The sequence below is a fragment of the Sceloporus undulatus genome, chromosome 5, assembly GCF_019175285.1.
Source record: "Sceloporus undulatus isolate JIND9_A2432 ecotype Alabama chromosome 5, SceUnd_v1.1, whole genome shotgun sequence".
In the NCBI taxonomy this organism is placed as follows: Eukaryota; Metazoa; Chordata; class Lepidosauria; order Squamata; family Phrynosomatidae; genus Sceloporus; species Sceloporus undulatus.
The window spans coordinates 8,742,118-8,766,340 of record NC_056526.1 but is presented as its reverse complement, the minus strand read 5'-3'; the positions used below and the strand labels follow the sequence as shown (position 1 = coordinate 8,766,340).

The 24,223-nt window shown below is 45.7% G+C and overlaps 1 protein-coding gene across 4 annotated transcripts in view; it reads right to left on the bottom strand.

Moving 5' to 3' along the window:
* The window catches only part of GATA3 (GATA binding protein 3), a 79,666-nt gene extending 55,835 nt beyond the window's left edge, over positions 1-23,831 (bottom strand). For 3 of the 4 annotated variants that reach the window (XM_042470876.1, XM_042470877.1, XM_042470875.1), the window contains exons 1-2: positions 5,718-6,402; positions 4,395-5,143 (exon numbers count right to left, since the gene is read on the bottom strand). In XM_042470876.1, coding sequence (XP_042326810.1) covers positions 4,395-4,635 — 241 coding nt within the window. In that variant the 5' untranslated portion in view covers positions 4,636-5,143; positions 5,718-6,402. Of the gene's footprint in view, positions 1-4,394; positions 5,144-5,717; positions 6,403-23,757 lie in introns of those variants that run through there. The other variant, XM_042470874.1, reaches the window with a different exon arrangement.
* Between the last annotated feature and the right edge of the window lie 392 nt (positions 23,832-24,223).

The window sequence follows — 24,223 nt, the reverse complement described above, 5'->3', positions numbered from 1 at the left end:
CTTGGCTGCATGCTATGGAATTCTGGGAATTTGAGTTTGTGGTGGCCTCTGCTCCGCTCTGGGGCCACCACAAACTCCAATTCCCAGAATTCCATAGCATGCAGCCAAGGCAGTTCAACCGGTGTCAAACCGAGTTAATGCAACAATGTGGATGCAACAGGAGCGTCAAGTCCTATAGGCGGAGGATCGTTAGAATTGCCTCCAGCTCGGAGGGGGGGAAGCGGAGAGGAACCAATGTTTTGCAACGTGTTGTAATGCCTCTAATAGCCGGGCAAGGCATTGACGGATTAGGGATGAGTCGGGTTTGCTCAATCCCTTGGCACAAGGCAACTCTGTCCTTTAAGCAGCTCATTTATGACTCTGCCGGGAGTATTGCTACACACTCGCCACCACTTTATTTCCCAGTCGAGAGAGAGAGAGAGAGAGAGAGAGAGAGAAAGAAAGAAGAGTCCAAGGGGTTCCCTTGAGTAAGAGCAGCAATCTCGCTTTCCAAACAGTTTTGGCCTATCTGGAGTTTGCAAAGAGATCTGGGCTGCTGTGCCTCTTTCTCTGGAGCACCTTCTGCCTCCATTCCTCACCTTTCAGCATGGTATACACACACACACATATACACACACATGCACACATATATACTTATACACATATAATACACATGCACATACACATATATACAACCATAGGCACAAACACAAACACAAACACACACACACACACACACACATATATATATATAATACATATACACACACTATATACACACAAGCACACACATATATACTTATATACATATAATACACACACGCGCACGCACACACACACACATATATATATACACACGCACACATATATATACTTATACACATATAATACACATACACGCGCACATATATATATATACACACATATAATACACATACACACAGACATACACACACACATATATATACACACACATGTGTTTATACACATATAAATCACACATATAATTTGAAATGGTCTGTTTTCTAATTCACTAAATCATTCCCTTAATTAAATTAAAGTGGTGTCAAACTGGATTATTTCTGCAGTGTAGGGATGGGACTCTGGGGGCTGCGGTTTCTTGTGGCCCCAGAGCTCTCCAACAGAGAAGGCTAAAGGTCTCCCAAAACTTCCCAGAATCCCATAGCATTGAGCCAGGCCAATGCAAGCGGAGGTCAAACCGGATTGTTTCTGCGGTGTAGAGGCCAGGGTTCGAATCCCTGCTTGGCCATGGAAGCCATCAAAATGTTTGTGCCATCCTTTGTCTATTTTCCCATTCAGCCTGAAGAAGAGACCAGGATCTCCCTGAAACTGGCAGCCAGGCCTTGAACTGGAATTACTCCTCAATGGGTGCCTTTGTTTTCCCCTTGGAAATATTCAGCAGATTCGTGTATGCTGACAGGTCAGTGTCCCAGGGAAACAACCCTATCTCTTCTTTCTTTCTTTCTTTCTTTCTTTCTCTCTTTCTTGCCCCTCTGACAGCTTTCACACTTCTAACCTCTCAGCCCCCGAGGCAAAGTCATTACAGCCTCTTTTTCGGAATTATATTTTAAAACGATTGCAAGATGATGAAGAAGATTATTATTATTATTATTATTATTATTATCCCCCTCTTTTCCCCTTCATTATTACCCACTAAGGCTTTAATGGAGCAGTTTCCAAATCCCTTGTCAAAAGAAACCAAAAGTGATTTTTCATTCTTCTGTTTAAAGAAAAGCAAAAGAAACCAACTAGAAACAATTATTTTCACTTTTAATAATAATAATAATAATAATAATAATAATAATAATAGCTCAGTCGGGAAAGTGGAAGGGTTTAAACTCTTTTAAACTGAGTGTGGACAAAGTCTGGAAGCCTTTCTGTGGCACAAGACGGATCACAAAATGGAAATAAGTGATCGAAAAGATCCAGACTTCTTGATCCAAACTCCTAAACCGTTTTTGAAACGGAAAACAAAAATAACAGTAATTTGGACATTATTATTATTATTATTATTATTATTATTATTATTATTATTATTATTATTATTATTTTAGTCCAGGCCCAGTACTTTTTTACTGGAGAGTTTATAGTGTTTTGCAATTTTAGGTAAAATTGCAGAGGATTGCAATATTTGCAGAGTTTAAAAGAAAGCAGTCTAAAAATCCAGACAGATGACAAAAGCGCTTTCCTAAACCCGGATCGGGGCCGTTATAATGCTCCTATCCTTCCTCTACTACATCCAAACCCCAATTTAAACCAATTCAAAGTGTGTGTGTGTGAATTCAGAGCTGAAGCTGCAAGGTTGCAATCCGGCCGGGCTTGGTTTACTCGAGAGTGAGCCTCCCTGCTGCTGAGCCCTTTTTGTGTCGGTTTGGCAACCTTTGAAAAACCGCATCGCATCGCCAGCCAAGTCCCTGGGATTTGCCAAATATTTAGGGCTCTCTCTATGCCCTAAAAAAAATAATGCGTTTATGGGGGAATTGAAGGAGGCAGCTTCAGTTTCCGGGAAAGTCCCTTCCCTGTAAAATAGGGAAATGGCAGAACCCTATACACACAAACACACAGTATATTACATGCACACACACATACACACAATATATATATAATACACACGCACACACACACCAGAGAGAGAGAGACAGAGATACACAGATACCGACATATACAGGGTTTTATGCATCTAGGCCCAAATCAGTGGGAATAGATCAGACCCACGGAATCCATTCTTGAAGCAGATCATGCCCCTGAGTCCAGTTCGGATCCAAACCAAGAGTCAGGCCCAAGTTTGGCTTGTGCTCCTTCCAGTTCCTGGCGAACAAGGCTTTTGGGCTCCCCCCAATTCTTTTTAAAAATCCTAAAATGGGGGGGACTTGGATTTTACCTCCAAAAACCAGTCCTTCCTCTAGAAATGGAGAGGATCTGTATCATTCATTGGCTCAGGATTCGTCCTATGAAGGGTTTAAGGAGAAGAAGGGACCACTGGCTGCCCTTGGGCCAGTCACACTCTCTCAGCCTCAGAGGAAGGCAATGGCCAACCTCCTATGAATCAACTTGCCAAGAAAATCCTAGGATAGTTCGCCTTCAAAGTCTGCATAAACCAGAAGCGACTTGGAAGGCACACAATAAAACTAAGAAGCGAGGGAGGGAAGGGGGGACAACAACAACACACACACACCCTCTACACACACTTTACTCGCTCTCTACTTCTTATTTCCGGGCCTTACTGCCGGTAGTAGAGGCTGTCAAAAGGGGAAGTTGATTTGGTTCATTGATTCGTTTCAATTGTATGCCGCCCTTCTCCCCAAAAGGGACCCAAGGCGGCTCACAGAGGGGAAAAAATATTCTACAGCACTTTACAATAAAAAATTTTAACATGTCCAATAAAAACCGTACAAAATCACATCCCTTAAAAACTCCCCTGCGCACCAAAAAGCCATGTATTCAAAGCCTGCCTGCATTTCTCAAAGGAGGAAGATGATACAGAGAAAAAGCCAACTCTTGGCTCTTAGTAGCCCTCCTAGGAGGATCTGGGGGAAAGAAAGGAGAGCCAGCTGACCTAGTGGTTGGAGCCTTGGACCAGGACTCTGGAAACCTGGCTTGGCCATAGAAACTCATTGGGTGACCTTGCACATGTCACACTCTCTCAGCCTCAGAGGAAGGCCCTGGCAAACTCCACTTGAAGAAAGTTTCCAAGAAAACCCTGTGATGGCTTCGTCTTAGGGTCGTCAGAAAAAGAGGCACACAACAACTGTGTGTGTGTGTGTGTGTGTGAAAGCAATTGGCAGCATGAGCTTTCATAGACTTCAATCTGCTTCCTCAGATGCATTTGGGAGGAGACTGAAGTCTAGGAAAGCTCCTGCTGCCGCCTTTCTTTCAGTGAGTCTCAAAGGTGCTACAAGATCTCTCTACAGACTGATTCTAGAGACTCACACGGCTATGCCTTTGACTTCTACCAATATATACGCGTGTGTGTGTGTCTGTGTGTGTGTGTATATAAAGATGAGGAATTTGGAGGCATGAGGTGCTCAAGAGAACTAGGTACAGCAACGTGCTAGATGCGACTGAGTCCTATGCCTTCTCTTCACAAAGTCCAACTCTTGGCTCTTAGTACCCACCTAGGAGGATCTGGGGGAAGAAAAGGAGAGCCAGCTGCCCTAGTGGTTGGAGCTTTGGATCAGGACCCTGGAGACCTGGCTCGGCCATAGAAACTCATTGGGTGACCTTGGGCATGTCTCACTCTCTCAGCCTCAGAGGAGGGCCCTGGCAAACCCTCTCTAGGGAAACCTTGCCAAGCAAACCCCAGGATCAGTTCCTTAGAGGGTCAGTGGGAAATGACTGGAAGGCACACCACAACCACCACAACCCCACGGAAAAGAAGCCGGAGAGGGACCTACCGTGGTGGGCCGGCGGGTACCTCTGGACGGTGGCCCGCACGGAGTTGCTGTAGTAGGGCGGGACGTGGTTGCCTTGTCCGTCGATGTTAAAAAGTACATCCACTTCGTCGGCCAGGGGATACTGGGTGGGGTCCATGTAGGAGTGGCCCAGGCCGGGATGATGGGACTCCGGGTGCTGCCCGTTGAGGACGGCCGGGTGGTGGTGGCTGACCCACCGGGGTTGATCCGTGGTAACTTCCATGGCCGCTTCCTCCCCGCAGGCGTTTCCAGGCAGGACGGCAAGAGCAGCGGAAGGGGAAAGAGATGGTGGACTTGCCCCCTTTTTATTCTTCTTTTTCCAGTGCAATTGTTATTTTAAAAATAATTTAAAGTAAGATTGATGGGGGAGGGGCAGAGAAAGAGGGGTTTAGAAATTATCAGGGAGGCGGGAATAAATGACCCCCAAAAAGTGGTGGGGAAAATTGTGTCCAAAAGAAAGGGCAAGTTTTGGAACTCTCTCTCTCTCTCTCTCTCTCTCTGTTTCGTTCTCTCTCTCTCTGCCCAGGTGGAGAGAGGCGTCTCTGAAACACAAGAGTCTCCCTCTTCACAAACGGCAAATAAGAAAGAAAGAACGGGGAGAAATGGGGTGGGAAGAGTGAGAGAGAAAGAAGCAACCTGAGTCCAAACTCTCCCCGGAGGATTTCTGCCTCTTCTTCTTTTTAAAGACACGCGTCTTCTGCCTCTGCTTCTGCTTCTTTGCCTTGGATCACCTGCGAAGGAAGGAAGGAAGGAAGGAAGGAAGGAAGGAAGGAAGGAAAGAAGGGAAACCAAAAGCAGAGGGAGAGAAAGACAATAAAAAGAAAGGAAAAGTTTGGGTTACAAAAATAAAAGAGACTCCAAAGGAAGCAACAACTTGGATATATATATGCTGAGGTCTAGGAAAGCTCTCATGCTGCCAACCTCTTCCTTTAAGTGAGTCTCAAGGGTGCTAAAAGACCCCTCTACTTCTTATTATTATTATTATTATTATTATTATTATTATTATTATTGCATCTAAATGGACCTGAGGCTGAAATCTAGGAAAAGGTCCAGCTGCCACCTTCTTTCTTGAATCTCAAAGGGGCTCTAAGATCTCTCCAGGTACTGATTCTACAGACTAACACAGCTATATCTTTGAATTCTCCCTATATATATTTAAATATTGAAGGGTTTGAGAGAGATCTCGGAGCGAGACTTGCCCACCTGGATGTGGGGGGCTGTTTTCTTTCGCTTTGGGGGTGTTTTCTTCCCCACCTTTTCCCCAGGCTAAAGGAGGAGGAGGAGGAAGGGGTCTAACCAACTCACCTATCCGACCCCCCAAAAGACTCCGCTTTCCTTGCTCTTTGGAGCCGGCTGCAGCGCTGGCAGTGCTTTTCCAACTCGGGATGCGACAACCAACTTTCTTCTCCTCCCTCCCTCTTGTGTTTTGGGGCGATGCTCACTTTTTGGGGGTCCTTAGGGGCCAATTTCTCCCCAGCCTACCCAATCTCAACCCCCGAAAGACCTGGCACAGAAGAACAGCAAAAGGAATTACAGTAATTTATATATATATATATATAGAGAGAGAGAGAGAGAGAGAGAGAGAGAGAGAGAGAGAGAGGGAGAAAGAGTTTTGGCTGCTGCTCAAATGCGAAGGGATCTTTCCCTCTGCGATCCTCCCTTCCACTCCAAGGATCAGAACCGATCCTCTCTCACACACACACCTTTCCAAACTTTGCTGCCCCAGAAAGGGGAGAAACAGCGTCACGTTTGAATGCAACAAACAAGCTAAGGACCCGGGATCATTTTGCCAGCCAAGAAAACCCGATCGAAGCCGGGAAGGAAAGTCGGAAAGGCTCCAAGAGAAGAAGAAGAAAGGAGAAAGCCTCCCAAGCCAGCCAGGTTAGAGATTGAGGGGGGGAAGAAGGGAATGAAAAAATGAATGGGAGGAACCGGGGAGAACTTGATCTCCCTGGATTGTCCCCTTTTACCTCTCTGTGCCTTGCTCTCTTCCTCCCTCCTTCTTTCTTTCTCGTTCCCTCCCCCTCCTTCCCTCCTTTCTTCCTCCTTCCCTCCCCCCTCCTTCCCTCCTTTCTTTCTTTCTTTCTCTCTTTCCTTTTTTTTTCTTTTTCTTTAAAGGGAAGGCATTATTTCTGAAAGAACCAGGATGGCGCCAGCCGGCTCAGGCTTCACAGACGGCTGCGGCGAGACACAACTTTAAGGAGGTTCCAGTGTCATTGCGAGGGAGGGAGGGAGGGAGGGAGGGAGGAGGGGGCGGAAGGGGGCGGAGCCTCTCTCTTCCGCCCCCAAAAGGGAGGGGATTGGGAAGAGCGCGTCCCCGCGAGAGGGAGCCAAGCGCGCCCCCGCCAGGCTGGAGAGAAAAGGAAACCAAGCGGGGCTGAGACTCTGGTAGCGTCTTCCCAAAAGCATTCTGCAAAGGGATCCTTGCAGCAAAGAGGGGCCCTTGAAAGAAAGGAGTTGGGAGCAAGAAAGAAGTTGGGAGCATGAGTTTTCGTAAACTTGAGTCTACTTTCTCAGATGCATTTATATGCAAAGCTTGCAAATGCATCTGAGAAAGTAGGCTCAAGTCTACGAAAGCTCATGCTCCCAACTTCTTTCTTTCAGGAAGCTTCCAAGCTGCTACAAGGATCCCTTTGTATATTGACCTCCCACCCTCTGTTCCAACCTTTGGGTCTTCCCTCGTGTTCCAGCCCCCTTCCTCTGGCTCTTCTGGAGGTAGATTTTTCCACCTCTAGGGAAGCTGTGATGGTGTTTGTTGGGTGCCTTTAAGTCCCTTCCAACTTAGGGCAACCCTAAAGTGGACCTAGCCTGGGGTTTTCTTGCCAAGATTTCTTCAGAGGAGGTTTTGCCTCTGAGGCTGAGAGAGTGTCACTTGGGCAAGGCCCCTGGCACAAGCTCCTTCTTATTCTCTGGTGGGCTCTTGTCCAAGGGCTAACCAGGCTCAGCCTTGCTTGGCTTGCAAATGCATCTGAGAGACTAGGCTCAAATCTACATGCTCACAACTTCTTTCTTTCAGTTAGTCTCCAAGGTGCCAAACCGGGTTATTTCTCCAGTGTGGATGCAGCCTGTAGAAGAAAAGTGGGCGCGGGTGGTGGGAAAGGAGTGAATGGAGCCTCTGGGAGCCAATCAGGAAAGAGAAAAAGCCCAAGGCCTCCCGTGATTGGCTGCTCCTTCCCCGTTCGAACTCGTTAAACTACTGTCTCCGCGCTCTGTCCATTGAGCCATTGCATCCCCTAGTGGCTCCTTCCCATTCAGGAACAACAAGGGCCTCGCTCTCCTCTTCCAGTCTGTGAAATGGGTCCAAGGGGAAGAATGCTAAAGCCAGGGTTCAAACTGGGCTGCTGCAGGGAGACAGGAGGGGAAGGGCTTCTTTCTTTCTCTTTTCTTTCTAAAAGACATTGCCCTGTATTTGTCAAAGTTTCTCCTGAACCATTTGTAACCTGAAGCTAATGGAGCTTCAAAAGCTTGCTTCCTGTGCACCATGGACCGTCTTACTCCTTTGGTGGATCTGGGATGCTAGTGTACTTTTCTTTGTACAGTTCTGTTTTGTGACTGCTTCTCCTATACTGGCAGGGATTCAAATATATATATGTGTGAGAGAGAGAGAGAGAGAGAGAGAGAGAGAGAGAGAGAGAGAGAATCCAGTAAAAGTGGGGGGGAGTTGTATATATACACACATTATGTGTGTGTATGTGTGTGTGTATATATATATACAGTATATAAATATACACATATATATGTGGGTGTATATATTTACACACACCATACATATGTACCTATATACATAACACACACATATAAACACTTATATACATACATATACACCTATATGCATTATATATATGCACACACATATATGGACATTACACACATATATACACACATATATACATATATACATTATAAGTACACACATACATATATACATTACACACACACACACACACACACACACACACATATATATATATATATATATATATATATATCATAGACTGGTAGAGTTGGAAGAGACCACAAGGGCCATCCAGTCCAATCCCCAATGTGTATACACATACACACAAACATATATTTACACACACATACAAACTTTTTCCCCGTTATTGGATTCTCCCATCCAACCTCCTGCTTTAAAATACAGGCAAGCTTTAGTAGCTGACTGTGGTCCAAAACGCACTGAAGAAATAATCCACTTTGACACCACTTTAACTGCCCTGGGTCAGTGCTCGGGGAATCCTGGGAATTGTACTTTATTGTGGCACCAGAGCTTTGTGACAGAGAAGGCTCAATGTCTCAGAAAACGACAGGTCCCAGAATCGCCTAGCGTTGAGCCAAATCGCAGTTAATGCGGATTATTTTCTGCAGTGGGATGCCAGCTAGAGTTGATGTGAATCACATCGCAAGTCCACTGATTGCAATGACTTTACTCATGGAAAAAACCCAGACTATATCGAGAGAGACCCCCAAAAATCTCTCTGGTCGTTCACCAAACAACCGTTGAGCAGAAGGGGGAAAGGCTCGGGCTGAAGGAGCTGGAGGACCGGTCGGTGGGCCTTTCCTTTCTTCCTCTTTGCCCCTCCTTTTCATTCACAGATGATCAGAAGAAACGCCGGGGAGGGAGGAGCCCGTAATGCAAGCCTTTCCCCCCCGAGACACCCTCAGCCCTCTTCCCCAAAGGCAGCGCGTTCTGCACCGAAAGGAGGAAAAGGCTCCCTTCCTGGAGAAAGGGATCAATAACCCTCTTGCGCTGACTCTGGAGTCTTCCTTTCAGGCTGACTCCTCTCGGGAGCAGACACACTCCGAACGGAGGCCCCCTCCTAGGCCCCCTCGGCCCATGGAAGAAGAGGGGTTTACTCCCAAGGAAGTGTGTGTGTGTGTGAAGCATTCAGGCTTTGTTATATAAGCCAAGTGTAGAGGATATAATATATAAACATATATAGTTCTCTATACGTGGCTTGTACAACGAAGCCTGAATGCTTCAACTATCTATAGATGTATATTCTATTATATTTACTTGGCAGTAAATCCCTTTTCTTCAATATATATTATATTATTTTTCCTTTACCTGGCTTGTGTAATGAAGCCTGAATACTTGGGAGTAAATCCCTTTTCTTCAGTAGAGATAGATAGAATAGATAGTAATATCCTTACAAGTGGCTGTATAACGAAGCCTGAATTTCTCAACTACACACACACACACACACACACACAAACAAAAACAGAGAGCTATACATACATACTTGGGAGTAAATCCCTTTTCTTCAATATATATTATATTAGATTATATATCCTTTATGACTGGCTTGTATGACGAAGCCCGAATGCTTCAACTTTAATGCTACCTTTGCAAGAAGAAGCCTTAAAAAAAATCAAGGGAACGCGAAATTACGAGAGAGAAGAAGAGAAACATGCATGAGCAATAGCATAAATGCGTTTAGGCTCTCCTAAATAGGATTTGATTTTTTTTTCCCATTCCAAAGTTTAGAGCAGACCGAGTAATTTCTTTTACTTCCCTCCTCCCATCCAAAGAGACTGTAAATTTATTTTTTTTTTGGTGTCTTTCCCTGTATAAATCCATCCCGAATCTGCGGAACAAACTAGCGATTTCATTGCATTTTATTTCTCTTATGACACCACGCTGCAGGAAAACCGGCAAGAAGTATCCAAAAGCCGTCCTTCAGCATCTGATCTACTCCCTTCGTAAAAAGGCTCTTAACAAAAGGCATGTCTGCTATGCAAGCGAGGGCTATCGTACCAACTAATGGTCGATCAAGAAAGTATTTACAACAAGCGATATTCGAGGGTGAAATGCTCTCTTCTTTCCCTCCAAATTCGACTTAGGCGGAGGAGGAGCAGAAGACCAACTAAGACTTTAATTAAAATCTATTTAATATAAAAAAAATAAAAAAAAAATAATAATATAATAATAATTGCCTCCGTTGACACGATTAAAATATTATTCTAATATTTAATATTTATTCTAATGTTTTAAAATTAACTCTAATATTTTAAAATTAATTCTAATTAATTCTGATATTTTTTAAAATAATTCTAATATTTTAATATTTAAAAATTAATTATAAATAGCAGGAGGACAGCCGTGTTGCCTCTGCCTTTCCAAAGTTTTTCCAGAGCAAATCAAAACGTTAAATGAAAACCGGATAGTATTGACTGGATTACAAGGAGATAGATTGCGGTAAAACAGATAAGACGAAGTACCTCGTCACTGAATGTTGGTATTGTTGTTTGTTGTCTCAGCCTCAGTCTTACCCTCGGGGTAAATTCCTTTTCGGGTGTTTTTGGGTGAGTAACTTTTAGGAGAGGGTTTTTGTTTTTTTAAGGTTTTGTTTTGCATAAGAACTGGGTCTTTTTTCTTTTAAAATTAAAATAAGCAGCATTTGCATTGGTGGGCTTTGTTGTTTTTTTTAAATCATTGTGAAACCCATTCTTAAGAGAAGGTGAAATATAATCTAATCAGAAATCGTTTTTATTTAGTGTATTTATAAGAGAGTTGGATATAGATCCAGTCAAGAAATCTTTCATTTATTTATGAGATAAAGTGGAATATAAATCCATGAAGAAACCCTTATTTTATATTTCTTGATTGGATTATATCCCACCTTTCCCTTAAGAAGGGAGCTCCAGGAGTGGACGGATTTCACAACGATCACTCCTTGTGTATTATTTTGGGGTTACTGTGAGAATCAGAAAAGGAATTTAATCCTAGCCTTTGGAAAGAGGTCCATTCAAAGTCGGGTTGTCAGGTCACACTCTCTCAGCCCAGCCTACCTCGCAGGGTTGCTTCGAAGATCAAAGGGAAGAGGATCAGAATAGAAACTGGACTTAAATTCAGGGCTCGCTGCAGTTGGAGCCCTTCTGTTGGAGCCTACAAACATACATCTAATAAATGCTACTATTTAAATGGCAGAGCTGGGGGATAGTTTCTTTGGTGGACCACAATGCCCAGAATCCCCCAGACTTCCTGCTCAGGGGATAAAGGGAGCTGTGAGCCCCAAACCCTAACTTTTTGCCCAATTCGTGGAAAGGAAGAGGTTTGCGTGAGATCCTTAAGTGCAAAGTTGTCAATTACATTGCTTTAAAGAGAAAAGAGTGCAAGCAGACCGTTAATTCGCACCCTTGGGAGTATTTGTAGACAGGGCCTCTGGGGCTGCCTCCTAAATCTGGGAATACCTTTCCCAGGGAAGCCAGAAAAACAAATATTTATATTTATATGAATATTATATATTTATAAATTACATATTTTATTTATTTTTATCACAGGGGATTTACTGTATATACTCATGTATAGGTCTAGAAATTTTAGTCAAAAAATTGACCCCCAAATAGGTGAGTCGACTTATCCATGAGTCAATGTAAGTACTGTACTTTATTCTGATTTGAAAAGGAACCATGCCCGGGTTAAATTATGCTTTTCACAAGAGCGTAATCTGTCCTATCTCCCATCTATCCAGCCTTTAAGAGTGTGTTCCTGCTGGGATTTTGTAAATTGTCTGGCATTGTTTTCTTTTGCTTCACCTTTAGATAGATCCTTTGTTGCATGCCCCTAAATTTTAACCCTTGACTTATCCATGGGTCATATAAAAACCCACAGTTTTGGCCCCAAACTGCCCTTGACTTTTACATGAGGTCGACTTATAGTCAAATATAACGGTATGCCTGCTTTCTCCAAAATGGGATCAGAATGACAGTCTGCAGGCAGACAACTATTTATTACTAAATAGTATCAGGGAGAGCCAGCATGGCCTAGTGGCTTCAGGGTTCGAATCCTCGCTGGGCTATGGAACCCACTGGGAGAAACCTTGGCTGAGTCACACCTCTCAGCCTCAGAGGAGGGGCATGGCAAAAATAAATCTCTAAGAAAGTTGCCAAAAAACCCGTGCATTGGTTGTTGCTGTTGCTGCTGCTGTTGTTGTTATCATCACCATCATCATCTTAAGTATCGCTTGGAACGACTTGAAGGCCCAAGTATGAGTATTTTGTCAGCCTTTTGAAAGAAAGGGTTTGAAAGCTGCATGGCTTTCATTTGCACTTTTTTAAAAATGCATTTGTGTCATTCTTGTTGCATTTGTGTCTGTGCTGCTGCTGCTGCGTCCTGTTTAAAGTGCAGGGTCGAAACTCTTCTGACCTTGGGATGGCTTAATCTTTGCATTCCTCTAGGGACCAGCAACACTGGGTCCTGGAGGGAAGGGGTAGGCCAGGAAGGGGGGGGGTGTCTTTCTTCTTCCCACCATTGGGACAGGTTGCAACAGGGCTGGGGAGGGAGGCAAGGTGTGCTCTTTCTTTCACCTGGCCACCTTGGCGCAGCTGGGCATGGAGAATCAGGGCCATTAGCCCGGCCCCAAGTGCCCAGGGAGGCCAGGGCTGGCCAGGAGGAGGCACTGATTAGGTTGCATTCCCCAAGGATGAAGGCAGCAGAGGAAAGGATTGTAAGCACTTTTAAAAGGGCAGCAGCGCAGCAATAAAAATTCAGTTTTTTTTTTAAATCCAACTTTTTTTGGGGGAGGAAATTATTAGTTGTTTGTTTATTGTATTTATTTGGAGAGATCTTGGAGCACCTTTGGACTAGCTGTGTTGGTGCACCTGAGGAAGTCGGCTGCAGCTTCCCAAAGCTCAGGCTGCCAACTTCTTTCAGTTTTAGTCTCAAGTGCTACAAGATATTGAAGCTCCTAGTGTAACAAGATCTTGTAGCACCTTTGAGACTCACTGAAAGAAAGACGTTGGCAACCTGAGCTTTCCTAGGCTTCAGTCTACTTCTTCCGATGCATTTCGTGCGTTCTATGAAAGCTCATGCTGACAACTTCTGTGTTCAGTGAGTCTCAAAGATCTCTCTACATAGGGACTCTACAGACTAACACAGCTAGATTTGAACTCATCATCATCATCATCATCATCATCATCATCATCATCATCATTTTATATCAGATGCTCATGATACAGTGGGGCATGCTGCATTCTCTGCTTAAAAGATCATTATCGTCGGTCGTCACATCTATCATCATCCGTTTTCTACCCAAAGCTCATGATGCAGGGGGCATGCTGCACAATCCCTTAAAAATTATTAGATTATTATTATATTATTATTATTATTATTATTATTATTCATTTATATAAGTAATGATCAGAGGTATGCATTATTATTTAATATTATTATGTATTATTATTTATTATTTTTATTATTATTCTTATTATTATTATATTTCCAGAAAGCTCATGATGGATGAGGGCATGCTACTTAATCTGGTTAAAAGACTGATGATGATGATGATGATGATGATATGATGATGATGATCATCTTTTAAGCAGAGACGCAGCATGCCCCCATGCTCTGAGCTTCTGATATAAAACACTATAAAAAATTTAAGATACCTTAGTTAGGTTTTGTTTTAATTTATCGTTGCATTGGACTGTAACTCTGGAGGCCAGGTTAGAAACCAACTGGGGAAACCTATTTGGGCAAGTCACACTCTCTCAGCCTTAGAGGAAGGCAAAGGCAACCCCCCTGTGAACAATTCTTGCCAAGAAAAACTCATGATAGGTTTGTCTTGTGTGAAATAAATTGAAGGCACACAACACACACCCACACACATTTAAAGAAAATTCACCCAATAGGCATCTCTCTTTCTGAAATTTTTTTTAATAAAATACAACTGTGATTCTATGATTTTGTTCTAACCAAAACCACCTCCTGGCCTCCCTAATTTGAAAGAGTTTGCTGGGTGTCCAGGTGGAAGGCCACTGCTTACAAAGCCATAGGATCCTAATGTTAGAAGGGACTTCAGATGTCATCTATCTCAACCCCCTTTTACATAGAAACCCACTGCTACAGAACCCATGACAGGAGGCCCTCCAACTGCTGTTTAAAGCTTTGTCTAAATTTGCCCATTCCACAGCTCCCACAACCAGAAAGTTATTCCTGTTGTTTAATAGAAAGACTCGCTTCTTGAAACTGGCATGCTTTGGCCCTGGGCCTACCCTCTGGCGCAAAAGGCAACAAAGGGATTTTATGATAGCCTTTCAAGCTTGACATCTGTGTGCTATGATTTCTGTAGTGTTGTTGTTGTTGTTATCATTATCATTATCATTATTATTATTAATTATTCCTAGCTGCTCTAGGAAGTTCAAGATGGATGACAGACGCCCTCATCCTCTATATTCCCAAGAAGCTCCCTCCCAATTGAATCACATTTGCTGCCAGAGAATCTCGGGTTGAAACTTTAAGGCTGCATCCACACTGCAGAAATAATCCAGTTTGACACTACTTTAGCTCAATGCAAAAGGCTCAATGCTATGGGGTTGCTGGGACTTGTAGTTTTGAGAGATGTTTAACCTTCTTTCTACAGAGAGCTCTGGGGCCACAACAAACCACAATTCCCAGGATCCCATAGCACTGAGGCAGGGCAGTTAAAGCGGTGTCAAAGTGGATCATTTCTGCAGTGCGGATGCTGGAATCGGTTATTCACAACACAACTTTTTTTAGTTGGGGGGAGTTTGCAAAATCTTCAGCAACTCCAATGGAAATTCCCTTCCACTTAAAAAGATACTTTCTCTCTTTCTGTCTTCTGCCTAAATATGCTTCCAAGTAAATTTTGGAAACTCTCTCTCCTCTTTCTTCTTCTTTGGTCTTTCTGGGTTTGAAGCAACTGTAGAAATAATGCAACAACAACAACAACAAGCACAAGAACAACACCGCTTTAAATGCCATGGCTCATTGCTACAGAAGCCTGGGATTTGCATCTACACGGTAGAAATAATGCAGTTTGACATCGTTTTTTACTGCATTGGCTCTTTGCAACAGAAGCCTGGAGTCTGTAGTTTGGAGCGGCATCAGTATTCTTTGGCAGAACAGGCAAACTGCCTTGCAAAACTATAGATTCCCAGGTTCCATCGGATGGCGCCGCAGCACTGAAAGAGGTGTCGAAGTGCATGAATTCTGCAATGTAGATGCACCATGAAATTGGAAGAAAAGATGAGAGGCCCTTGGTGGCAACGCCAGAGTCACTCCGAAGTAAACCAGAATGCGGGAGAAGAGTCCATAGGTTTCAGTCTTAAAGGATGCATTCACACTGGAGAAATAACCTGGTTTGGCCCACAACAACTCCAACTCCCAGAATTCCATACCTTTGAGCCAGGGCAGTTAATACAGTCCCAAACCGGGTTATTTCTCCAGTGCGGATGCAGCCAAAGTAAAATTGACCTTCGTAACTCCAAGGGGGACTTACATTTGAGTAAAGACACATCAGAGGTCGGGCTGAAAGTGGAGGGCAGGGGAGGGGAGGGCAAGGCAAGGGAGGGGATGGCAGAAGCTAAGCAGGCTCAGGGCCGGTTGGTACTTGAATGGAAGACCAACAAAATTCTAATCCAGTGTTGCTGGATGGTAAATCACCAGCCTAATTTCCATGGATTCAATGGGTCTGTTCTAGTGGGAACTATCCTTTGGATTTATTCCCAAACACATTACAGAAACAATCCATCTTGACACCGCTTGAACTGGCCTGGCTCAGTCTTAGGGGATCCTGGGAACTGTAGTTCATCATGGCAGCACCAGAGCTCTCTGACAGAGAAGGCTCAATGTCTCACAAAACTACAGTTGTCAGAATTCCCTAGCATTGAGCCAGGGCACTTAAAGCGGTCCCAAACTGGATTGTTTCTGCAGTGCGGATGCAGCCTAATTCAACCTCTTTCTTCATCCCCTTGGCCTGCCCTGCAGAACGAATCCAGTTTGACCCCGGTTTAACTGCCCTGGCTCCATGCTATGGGATTTACAGTTTTGTGAGGTTTTGGTCCCCAACACACTGCAGAAATAATCCATTTGGAGATTGCTTTGACTGCCCTGTCTCAAGGCTACGGAATTCTGGGATCTGTAGTTTGGTGAGGCTCCAGCACTCTTTGGCAGAACAGGCAAACTGCCTCGCAAAACTACAAACTACAAATCCCCGGGTTCTACCGGATGGCGCTGCAGCACTGAAAGCGGTGTCAAACTGCATTATTTCTGTAATGTAGATGCGTCCTGGCTCAAGGCTATGGAATTCTGGGATTTGTAGTTTGCGCTGGCCCCAGAGCTCTCTAAGAGAAAAGGCTAAACGTCTCACAAAACTACTGATCCCAGAAATCTACACCACAACAAACTCCAGCTCCCAGAATTCCATAGCCTTGAGCCAGAGCAGTTAAAGCGGTGCCAAGCCGGGTTATTTCTCCAGTGTGGATGCAGCCTTATAAGTCCCCATCTCCTGGGCCGGGGTTTTCCAAGGCAAGAGCACAGCGCAGGTAAAGCTGTGTCAACCGCCTGGGGCGCCTTTTGGAAGGGTTACCGAGGGGACACGGCCCTGGGCAGCCTCCGGGGAGAGGGGGGCTTCTGCCTTCCCCAGCCCCAAGGAAAGGCCTCTCTCTGCCTGGGAGGAGGGACCCAATCCGGCTCCGCTGCACCCGATCGGGTCGCCCAAACCCAATAAAGAAACCGGGGTTGCATCCGCACTGGAGGGATAATCCGGTTTGGCACCACTTGAACTGCTATGGCTCCACGACAAACTACCATTCCCCAGAAACCAGGCACAGGTCTTCATGGAAACCTAGCTCTACCGACTATCCAGGTCTTCTTCATTGAAACTCAGTTCTACCAACTTAGCCACAGGTCTTCTTGGAAACCCTTGTCTACCAACTCTCCAGACACAGGTCTTCATGGAAACCTAGTTCTGCCGACTCTCAAGGCACAGGTCTTCATGGAAGCCCTTGTCTACCAACTCACCTGACACAGGTCTTCATGGAAACCTAGTTCTACCAACTCTCCAGACACAGGTCTTCATGGAGATCCCTGTCTCCCAATTCACCAGACACAGGTCTTGATGGAAACCTAGTTCTACCAACTCTCCGGGGGACAGAGAGGAGAGACACTGGTGATCTAGGAAGAACCGAGACCCCTGCGGAGTCTTCCTCCCAGGGGAAGGGTGTCCATCCTGACGGAACACGTGTCTTGCACTGTTTCCACAGCCTCCTAAACCCGTGTTCTCCGAATAACTGGGTACGGATCTAAGACTCTTGAAACACCACCCACCTTCCCCCTTTCCTTCCTCGCAGGCGTTTCAGGAGGAGGAGGGCGGCAATTGAAACCTAGGCAGAAATTCCCCCAGCTTCCGAATAAAAATATCAAAGAGCGGAAAGGTTTGACTTTCCGAAAGCAACGAGGAGGGGAAGCCTCCCTTTCTTTCTAAGAACAATTTCCCCTCCCATTGAGCTCAGCCGAAAAGTGTAACCCTCCTTGAACTGAAAAGAGGATGACTGATCTCTGGAATCCCTGATCTCTGGATGTTAGGACAGGTTTGTAGCCTCAAATGACAAGAACTTAAACTCCTTTTGGCTCCTACCAGGTTTTATTTCTGCAGCCTGTCCTTCCCTCCTTGGAACTTTTAATAACCAGGTTCAGTTTGGTCTTGATTTTATATATTTATTTTCTTTGCTCTTCGCAGTCTTCATGGAACAATCTGCAGAAATAATTCAGGATGAGGCTGCTTTAAAGGCCCTGGCTCAGTGCTGGGGAATCCTGGGATATGTGTAGTTGCTTGTGGCACCACAGTTCTTTCCGACAGAGAAGGCTCACAAAACTACAATTCCCAGGATTCCCTAGCGCTGAGCTAGGGCAGTTCATGCGGTCTGAAACTGAGTTATTTCTGCAGTGTGTTTTGGACCACTTTTTACCAAGCCCTGTGTCTCTTCCATCAACTTTGCGTAGGCCACAGATCTCTGTCTAACCATTTAGCTTTTCCAAAATAGCATTTAAATATAAATATAAAAAGCATTTAAATATAAATTCAAAAACCATCTAGCTTTTCGAAAATATTATATGTGTGTGTGTTGCATTCAAATATATATATATATAGAGAGAGAATTTAAATATGCTTTTAAATATAATATAATATAATATATATTAATATACATATTTTAAAAACATTTTGGAAAAGCTAGATGGTTAGATTCTCAGCTTCGGCTACATCTCAAGCTTGTTTTAGGCACCAGAAACCCACAAATAGGTTTGCGCTGAAAATACACCAAACACACACTTTGAGGGGGATTCCCTTTGTTTGGCCACCAAAAGCTGCCAAAATTAGGCAAGCTTCCCAAACCCACAGCCTTCTTCCTCAGGATCTAGATTATCCCTCCATCTTTGTTGTGCTCCATTCATGAAGCATGAATAAAATGCTTCCTTTAAATGCTTTTCTATGTAACACAGCTGTGTGTGTGTTAAGAGAGAAAGGAAAGAATCCCTCTCTGCAAGTGAGTCAATAAACCCTAGATTCCAATCTCGCCTTTGCCATTTTATTAGGCGTCCTAATGAAAACAAGGCATTTTTAGCTTCGTTAGCTGTAGTTGTCTAAGACAAAACAGGGAAGAGCTTCGAACCCTGTCCTCTCTTTGGACTGTAGACATGTCTGTGTATATATTTTTTGTTTTCATTTCATTTTATTGCATAGGAGCCAAGAAAGGGGGGGGGGGCAGTCCTTGGCTTTCCTCGCCTTGGATCCAGCCCAGCGCCGTCTTCGCAGGGCACCCGACTGCCTTGGCAAAATGCTTGAATGACACCCAAGTTAATGGATGCTCTGTTTGATCTAATGCCGTGTAAAGGGCTCTTTCTGCAAACAAACCGGACCAGATTGAGTCTCGTTTGTGCCGCCTAGGGTTGGGACCAGTCCCTAACCCAAAATGGGGGGAATGGGGAGAAATGGAAGGGGTGGATGTAGCCCTGAATTTTAGAGGTAGGATCCTCCATGCTTCAAGACTTCGAAAGCATTTCAACAACCACAGCAACGATCCCGACATAAAGCCCCTGTCTGTCCTCTTTTTAAAAAAAGTAATTGGGGTCCCCCTCTCTTGGAAACACAAAAAGATTTGCAGAGGAGGAACAACCCCAAAGACTTCCACTTTGAACCCTGCATTTTGGCAACACAACCCTCTCTGTCCACACACACACACACACGCTTTGTTCTTGGGAGCAAAACTGTCTGAGGATCTCTTTCCAACATTTCCTGATTTGCAAAGGTTTTGAATTAAGAGGGGTCCTTTTTGCATTAATTCTAAAAGCCCAAAAGGAGCCGGTAATTCAGATTCGTCCCTGTCTTTTAGGAGCCTGTCTCCAAGGGACACACACAAAACATACACAGTGGTTTATACAGAAACGGAGTGATCCAGGACTATAATCCAGAAAGAAGCGGAGTCCCTTCTCCAAAAAACGTAACGACCCACACTTAACGCCGTTAAGTTGAAAAAAGTCACACACATCTCTTGCTTAGAAATTGTACATCTCTTGTTTGGAAATGCTACATCTCTTGCATGGAAACTGTACATCTCTTCCTTGGAAATGCTACATCTCATGCTTAGAAATGTTTACATCTCTTACTTGGAAAGCCTACATCCCTTGCTTAGAAGTTGTACTGTACATCTCTTGGTTTGATGTGGGTTTTTTTCGGGCTCTGTGGCCATGTTCTAGCAGATTTTCTTCCTCTACATCTCTTCCTTGGAAATGCTCCGTCCCTTGTTTGGAGCTTCTCCATCGTTTGCGTGCAAATTCTGCTTGCAAGGACTCTCTTTTCTTGGGACTGGGTTCCAACCCCGTTTCCGGCTGAATCTGGTCGTGGATCGGGCCTTGGGACACCGGAGTTTCCCTCTCTGGGCGCTGCCCCAACCCTTGCAGGGTCCTTAGAGAAAGAAGCTCAGCCTCCCTCCCGCCTGGTTGGTCCTGGAAATGGGTCAAGAGAGCGGGAGCCTTGCAAAGGGGCCGATGGAGCCCATTGCCTTGGCTGCCTCTGTGTTTGGGGCACAATCGGAAACCCTGGTTTGTGACACCCAGAAAGAGAGAGTGAGGCATTGAAGGGGGAGAGGAAGGGGCCAGGTTGAGAGTCCCACCGTCTCCAAGACTGCTGAGGGCAGAGAGAGAGAAAGGCACCCACTGAGCCAGGAGGCTCCGAAAGGGACCCACAGGCCCTTCCTTGAATGGGGGGAGCACCCGCCCCGGTCCTTTCTGCTGGCCTTGCGCCGGAGAAGGGCCCAAAGGCAGAGTCTCCAAAGCAAAAGAGAACAGGAATGGAGATGGATGGCTTAGGGAAAGGAGAAGGAGGAGGAGAGGAAAAAGAAAAGAAAGGAGAAGGAGAGAAGAAAAAGAAATAAGAGGAAAGGAGAATAATAAAATAATAATAATAAAAAGAGAAGGAGAGGAGGAGAAGGAGAGGTGAGGGAAAAGAAAGAAGCAGAAGAAAAGAGAGGAAAGAAGTAAAGGAGAAGGAGAGGAAAAGGAGAGGAGAGGAGGAGGAAAGGAGGAAAAGCGGAGGTGAAGGAGAGGAGAGGAAAAAGGAAGAGGAAGGAGAGGAAAGAAGAGGAAAGAAGGAAAGGGAAAGGAAAAGAAAGGAGGGGAAAGGAGAAGGAGAAGGAGAGGAAACGGAAAAGAAAGGAGAGGAGAAGCAGAAGAAAAGGAGAAGAACAAGAGGCGAAGGAGGGAAAGAAAGGCAAGGAAAGAAGGAAAGGAGGAGACGAAAAGGAAAGGAAAGGAAAGGAACGGAGGGGGGAAATGGAGAGACTCCCTGTTTCTGGCGCCAAGGCCGAGATCGACTCGCGCGTTCCTCCTCAAGAGCCACTTTCCGCGAGGGCTTTGTGCTTTTCTGAAAGCCGCTTATTCTCAGGAATAGCCTCCGAAGACCCAGGATCGGGACCTAAACCCCCAGGACCCCCGACTCCCGCCTTGCGAAGGGGAGGACAGTTCCTCCGTCTCCAGGGAGTGCCTTCCGAGCCAGGGTCGGGGGTCCTCCGGAGTTCCCCAGGAAGCAAGACCCGTGCGGACACCTTCCTAACGCGCGTCTATGCCGCGATAAAGACGCCGCGGAAAAGGTTCAGGTGGCTTTTCTCTTGGAAAAAAACACAACAAAAACACCCATGTGATGTTACCCCCCAGACAGGGGACCTACCGGGGGAGATCCCCCCCCCCCCCCCGCGATCCTCCAACCACTTAATCCAGAGTCAATCCTGATTGACTCGCCTCTTCTCCAGAGAAAGTCAAAGGGGTTTTGTTTTTGGGGGGTTTCCACCCCCAGAATTTCAAAATCTAGGAAGGACAACAGCCTGATCTCGTGCAGACGCACACACACAAACACAGAGACACGTGTCAAAAACATCTCTAAAGGCTTTGAAAGGGACCAAGGCGCTATTAGGTGAAAGGCACCCATTTTCTCTCATTTTAAAAACCCGACCTCTCCAACGAGTAACGGCTGGCAATCGTTACCTATCAGTTGACAAAAGAATTCAGTTCCTCTGGCGTTATTATTTTTTAAAGTGAACTAAGAAATGGGGTTTTATTTTTGTTTCCCCCCCCCCTCTCTCTTCCCGATTTCCCTTCTCTGGCAGAAATGTCTTAAAAAGACTTGAAACCCTGTAGATACTGGTTTTTTTGGGGGGGAGAGGAAGAGAAGAGAAGAAAGAAGACAACAAAGACGTTTTCGTCTCCTTTTTTTTTTGGCTTTCGTTCTTTCAGCCTAGAAGCTTCTCAAGCAAATCCTGCGCGATAGAGGCAAAGGTCTTTTGCAAACACATTCCTAAAACAACTCCCTGACCCGTATCTATTCCGAATCCAAGGCTGCATCCACACTGGGGATATAACCCGGTTTGGCGGCACTTTAACTCTTGTCTAGCTCAAGGCTATGGAATTCTGGGAGTTGGCTCTGGGCCCCACAACAAACTCCAACTCCCAGAATTCCATAGCCTTGAGCCAGGGCAGTTAAAGCGCTGCCAAACCGGGTTATTTCCCCAGTGTGAATGCATCCCACTATCCTTGAATTGTTCTGTGCGAGCAAAGAAGGCGGGTTTGAACTCACCTCTCTTCTCTCTCCGCCTGACTTCTCCTTCTCTTAAGCCCAAAGTGCCTTTCTGCCTCGCTCGCCTCCTCGCTTTCTGACGTAGCAGAAGGTGTACATTTCATACAGGCGACACCCCCTTTTCTGGATCCACGCAGGACACGAATCCCGCGTGGGTTCCCCCAGATTTCCATTCTCCTCCTCTTCCTCCCTGCACCAATTTCCCTTCCATTCCCATCTCCAGGCCTGGTCCAAAACACAGTGCAGAAATGATCCGTCAATTCTAGGGGATCCTGGAAACTCTAGTATTGTGAGATCTTGAGCCTTCTTTGTCAGTGCCAGGGGATTCTGGGGACAGGGGTTTTGTGAAGCATTTAGCCACCTCTGTCAGAGAACTCTGGTGCCACAATAAATGACAATTTCCAGGATTCCCTAGGATTGATCCAAGGAAACCCAAGCGGTCTCAAAGTGGGTGATTTCTGCAGGGCATTTTGGAGCCTTGTCAATCCCTCAGCCAGGGTCGCGACGATCGCGATTTCAATGTGGGTGTGCGTGGGGACGGGGAAGAGAAAACTGGGTCACGGTCTAGTCCTCTGATCCTCTCGGGGGTCTTTTGGGGGTCCTGCATGGGGGGATCCACAATCCTGTGGAGAGATCCGGGAGATCTTGAATAACTTAAGATGCTGTAGGGGATTTCGGGGGTTTGAGGGTAGGCAGGTTTTTTCGGGGGGAGAGACCTATGGAGATGGGAGGAAGGGATCTGACGAGGATACCTTTAAGACAAGATGATGATGATGATGATGATGATGATGATGGGCTTAAGGCGGTGGAAAGAGGAACAGACAGGGTTGCAAAGATGGAGGCGAACAAAGGCGAAGCTGGCCTTGCAAACTGACAGCGAGGAAGAAGAAGAAGAAGAAGGCAGAACGAAGAGATCTAGGTTGAGCTGTGTTTCCTTAAATAAGCAATATTTTTTCTATTCCCTTGCTCTATTTGGGGTTTGCTTTGTTTCCTAGGCCTTCGGGGCTGCGTATTGTCAGGTGTGTCCAGATTGCATTTTCAATGCGTGTTGATCCCGCTTGAGGGATCAACACGCATTTAAAAAATGCAGTCCGGTTGCAGAGGTGAACATGACCATCTCCATCACCCTCTTTTTCTTGCCTTCTTCATGCCAATGGATGCTCAGCTTCTTCTCCCTTGCCAAACCCATCCAAAAGCCCTGGGGGGTATTGCAACGCCCATCACCCCCTGATCTAAAGGGGGGCAAACAATGCCTCTTTTCCTCTCCCCTTCTTTCCCTGCAAGGATTTTCCCAGAAGCCCCGTCCAAAGGTGAGGGAAGCAGCAGAAAAGGAGGAAAGAGAGAGAGAGAGAGAGAGAACAATCTTCCAATTCAGATTCTGATGAAAGCAGCAGATCCTATCATCCCCAGCTGAAGATGGGAAAGATGACCGAGGGAAGGGGGGCCCGGAAGGAAAGGGGGAAGGAGGCGGCACTGACCTGCTCAGGGGCTTCTGGGAAAAAGAGGGTTTCTCCTCCTGGAGCAATGGTTTCCTGAGGATCGCTGCTTCCCAGAGTGACAGCTGAGCCCCTGCAGCCGGGCTGCGCTCCTGGCCTCCAACGGGAGCCTCCTCCTCCTCCTCCTCCTCCTCTTCCTCCTCCTCCTCTTCCTCCCGCCCGACCTGCCAGCTCCTCCTCCTCCTCCTTCTCTCCTTCTTCCTCCTCCTCTTCCTCACTCTTTCCCCGGGAAATGGGAGCTCTTCCGGGTTGGCAGGAGGGAGGGAGAAGGGGGCTGAGAGTGGAAATGGGGCTCTGGAGAGGAAGAGGAGGAGGAAGAGGAAGGGAAGGAGAAAGAGGGAGAAGAGGAGGAGGAAGAAGAAGAAGGGAAGAGGGCGAGGAAGAAGAGCAGGAGGAAGAGTGACAAGAAGAGGAACAAGAAGAAGAGGAGGAGGAGAAAGAAGAGAAG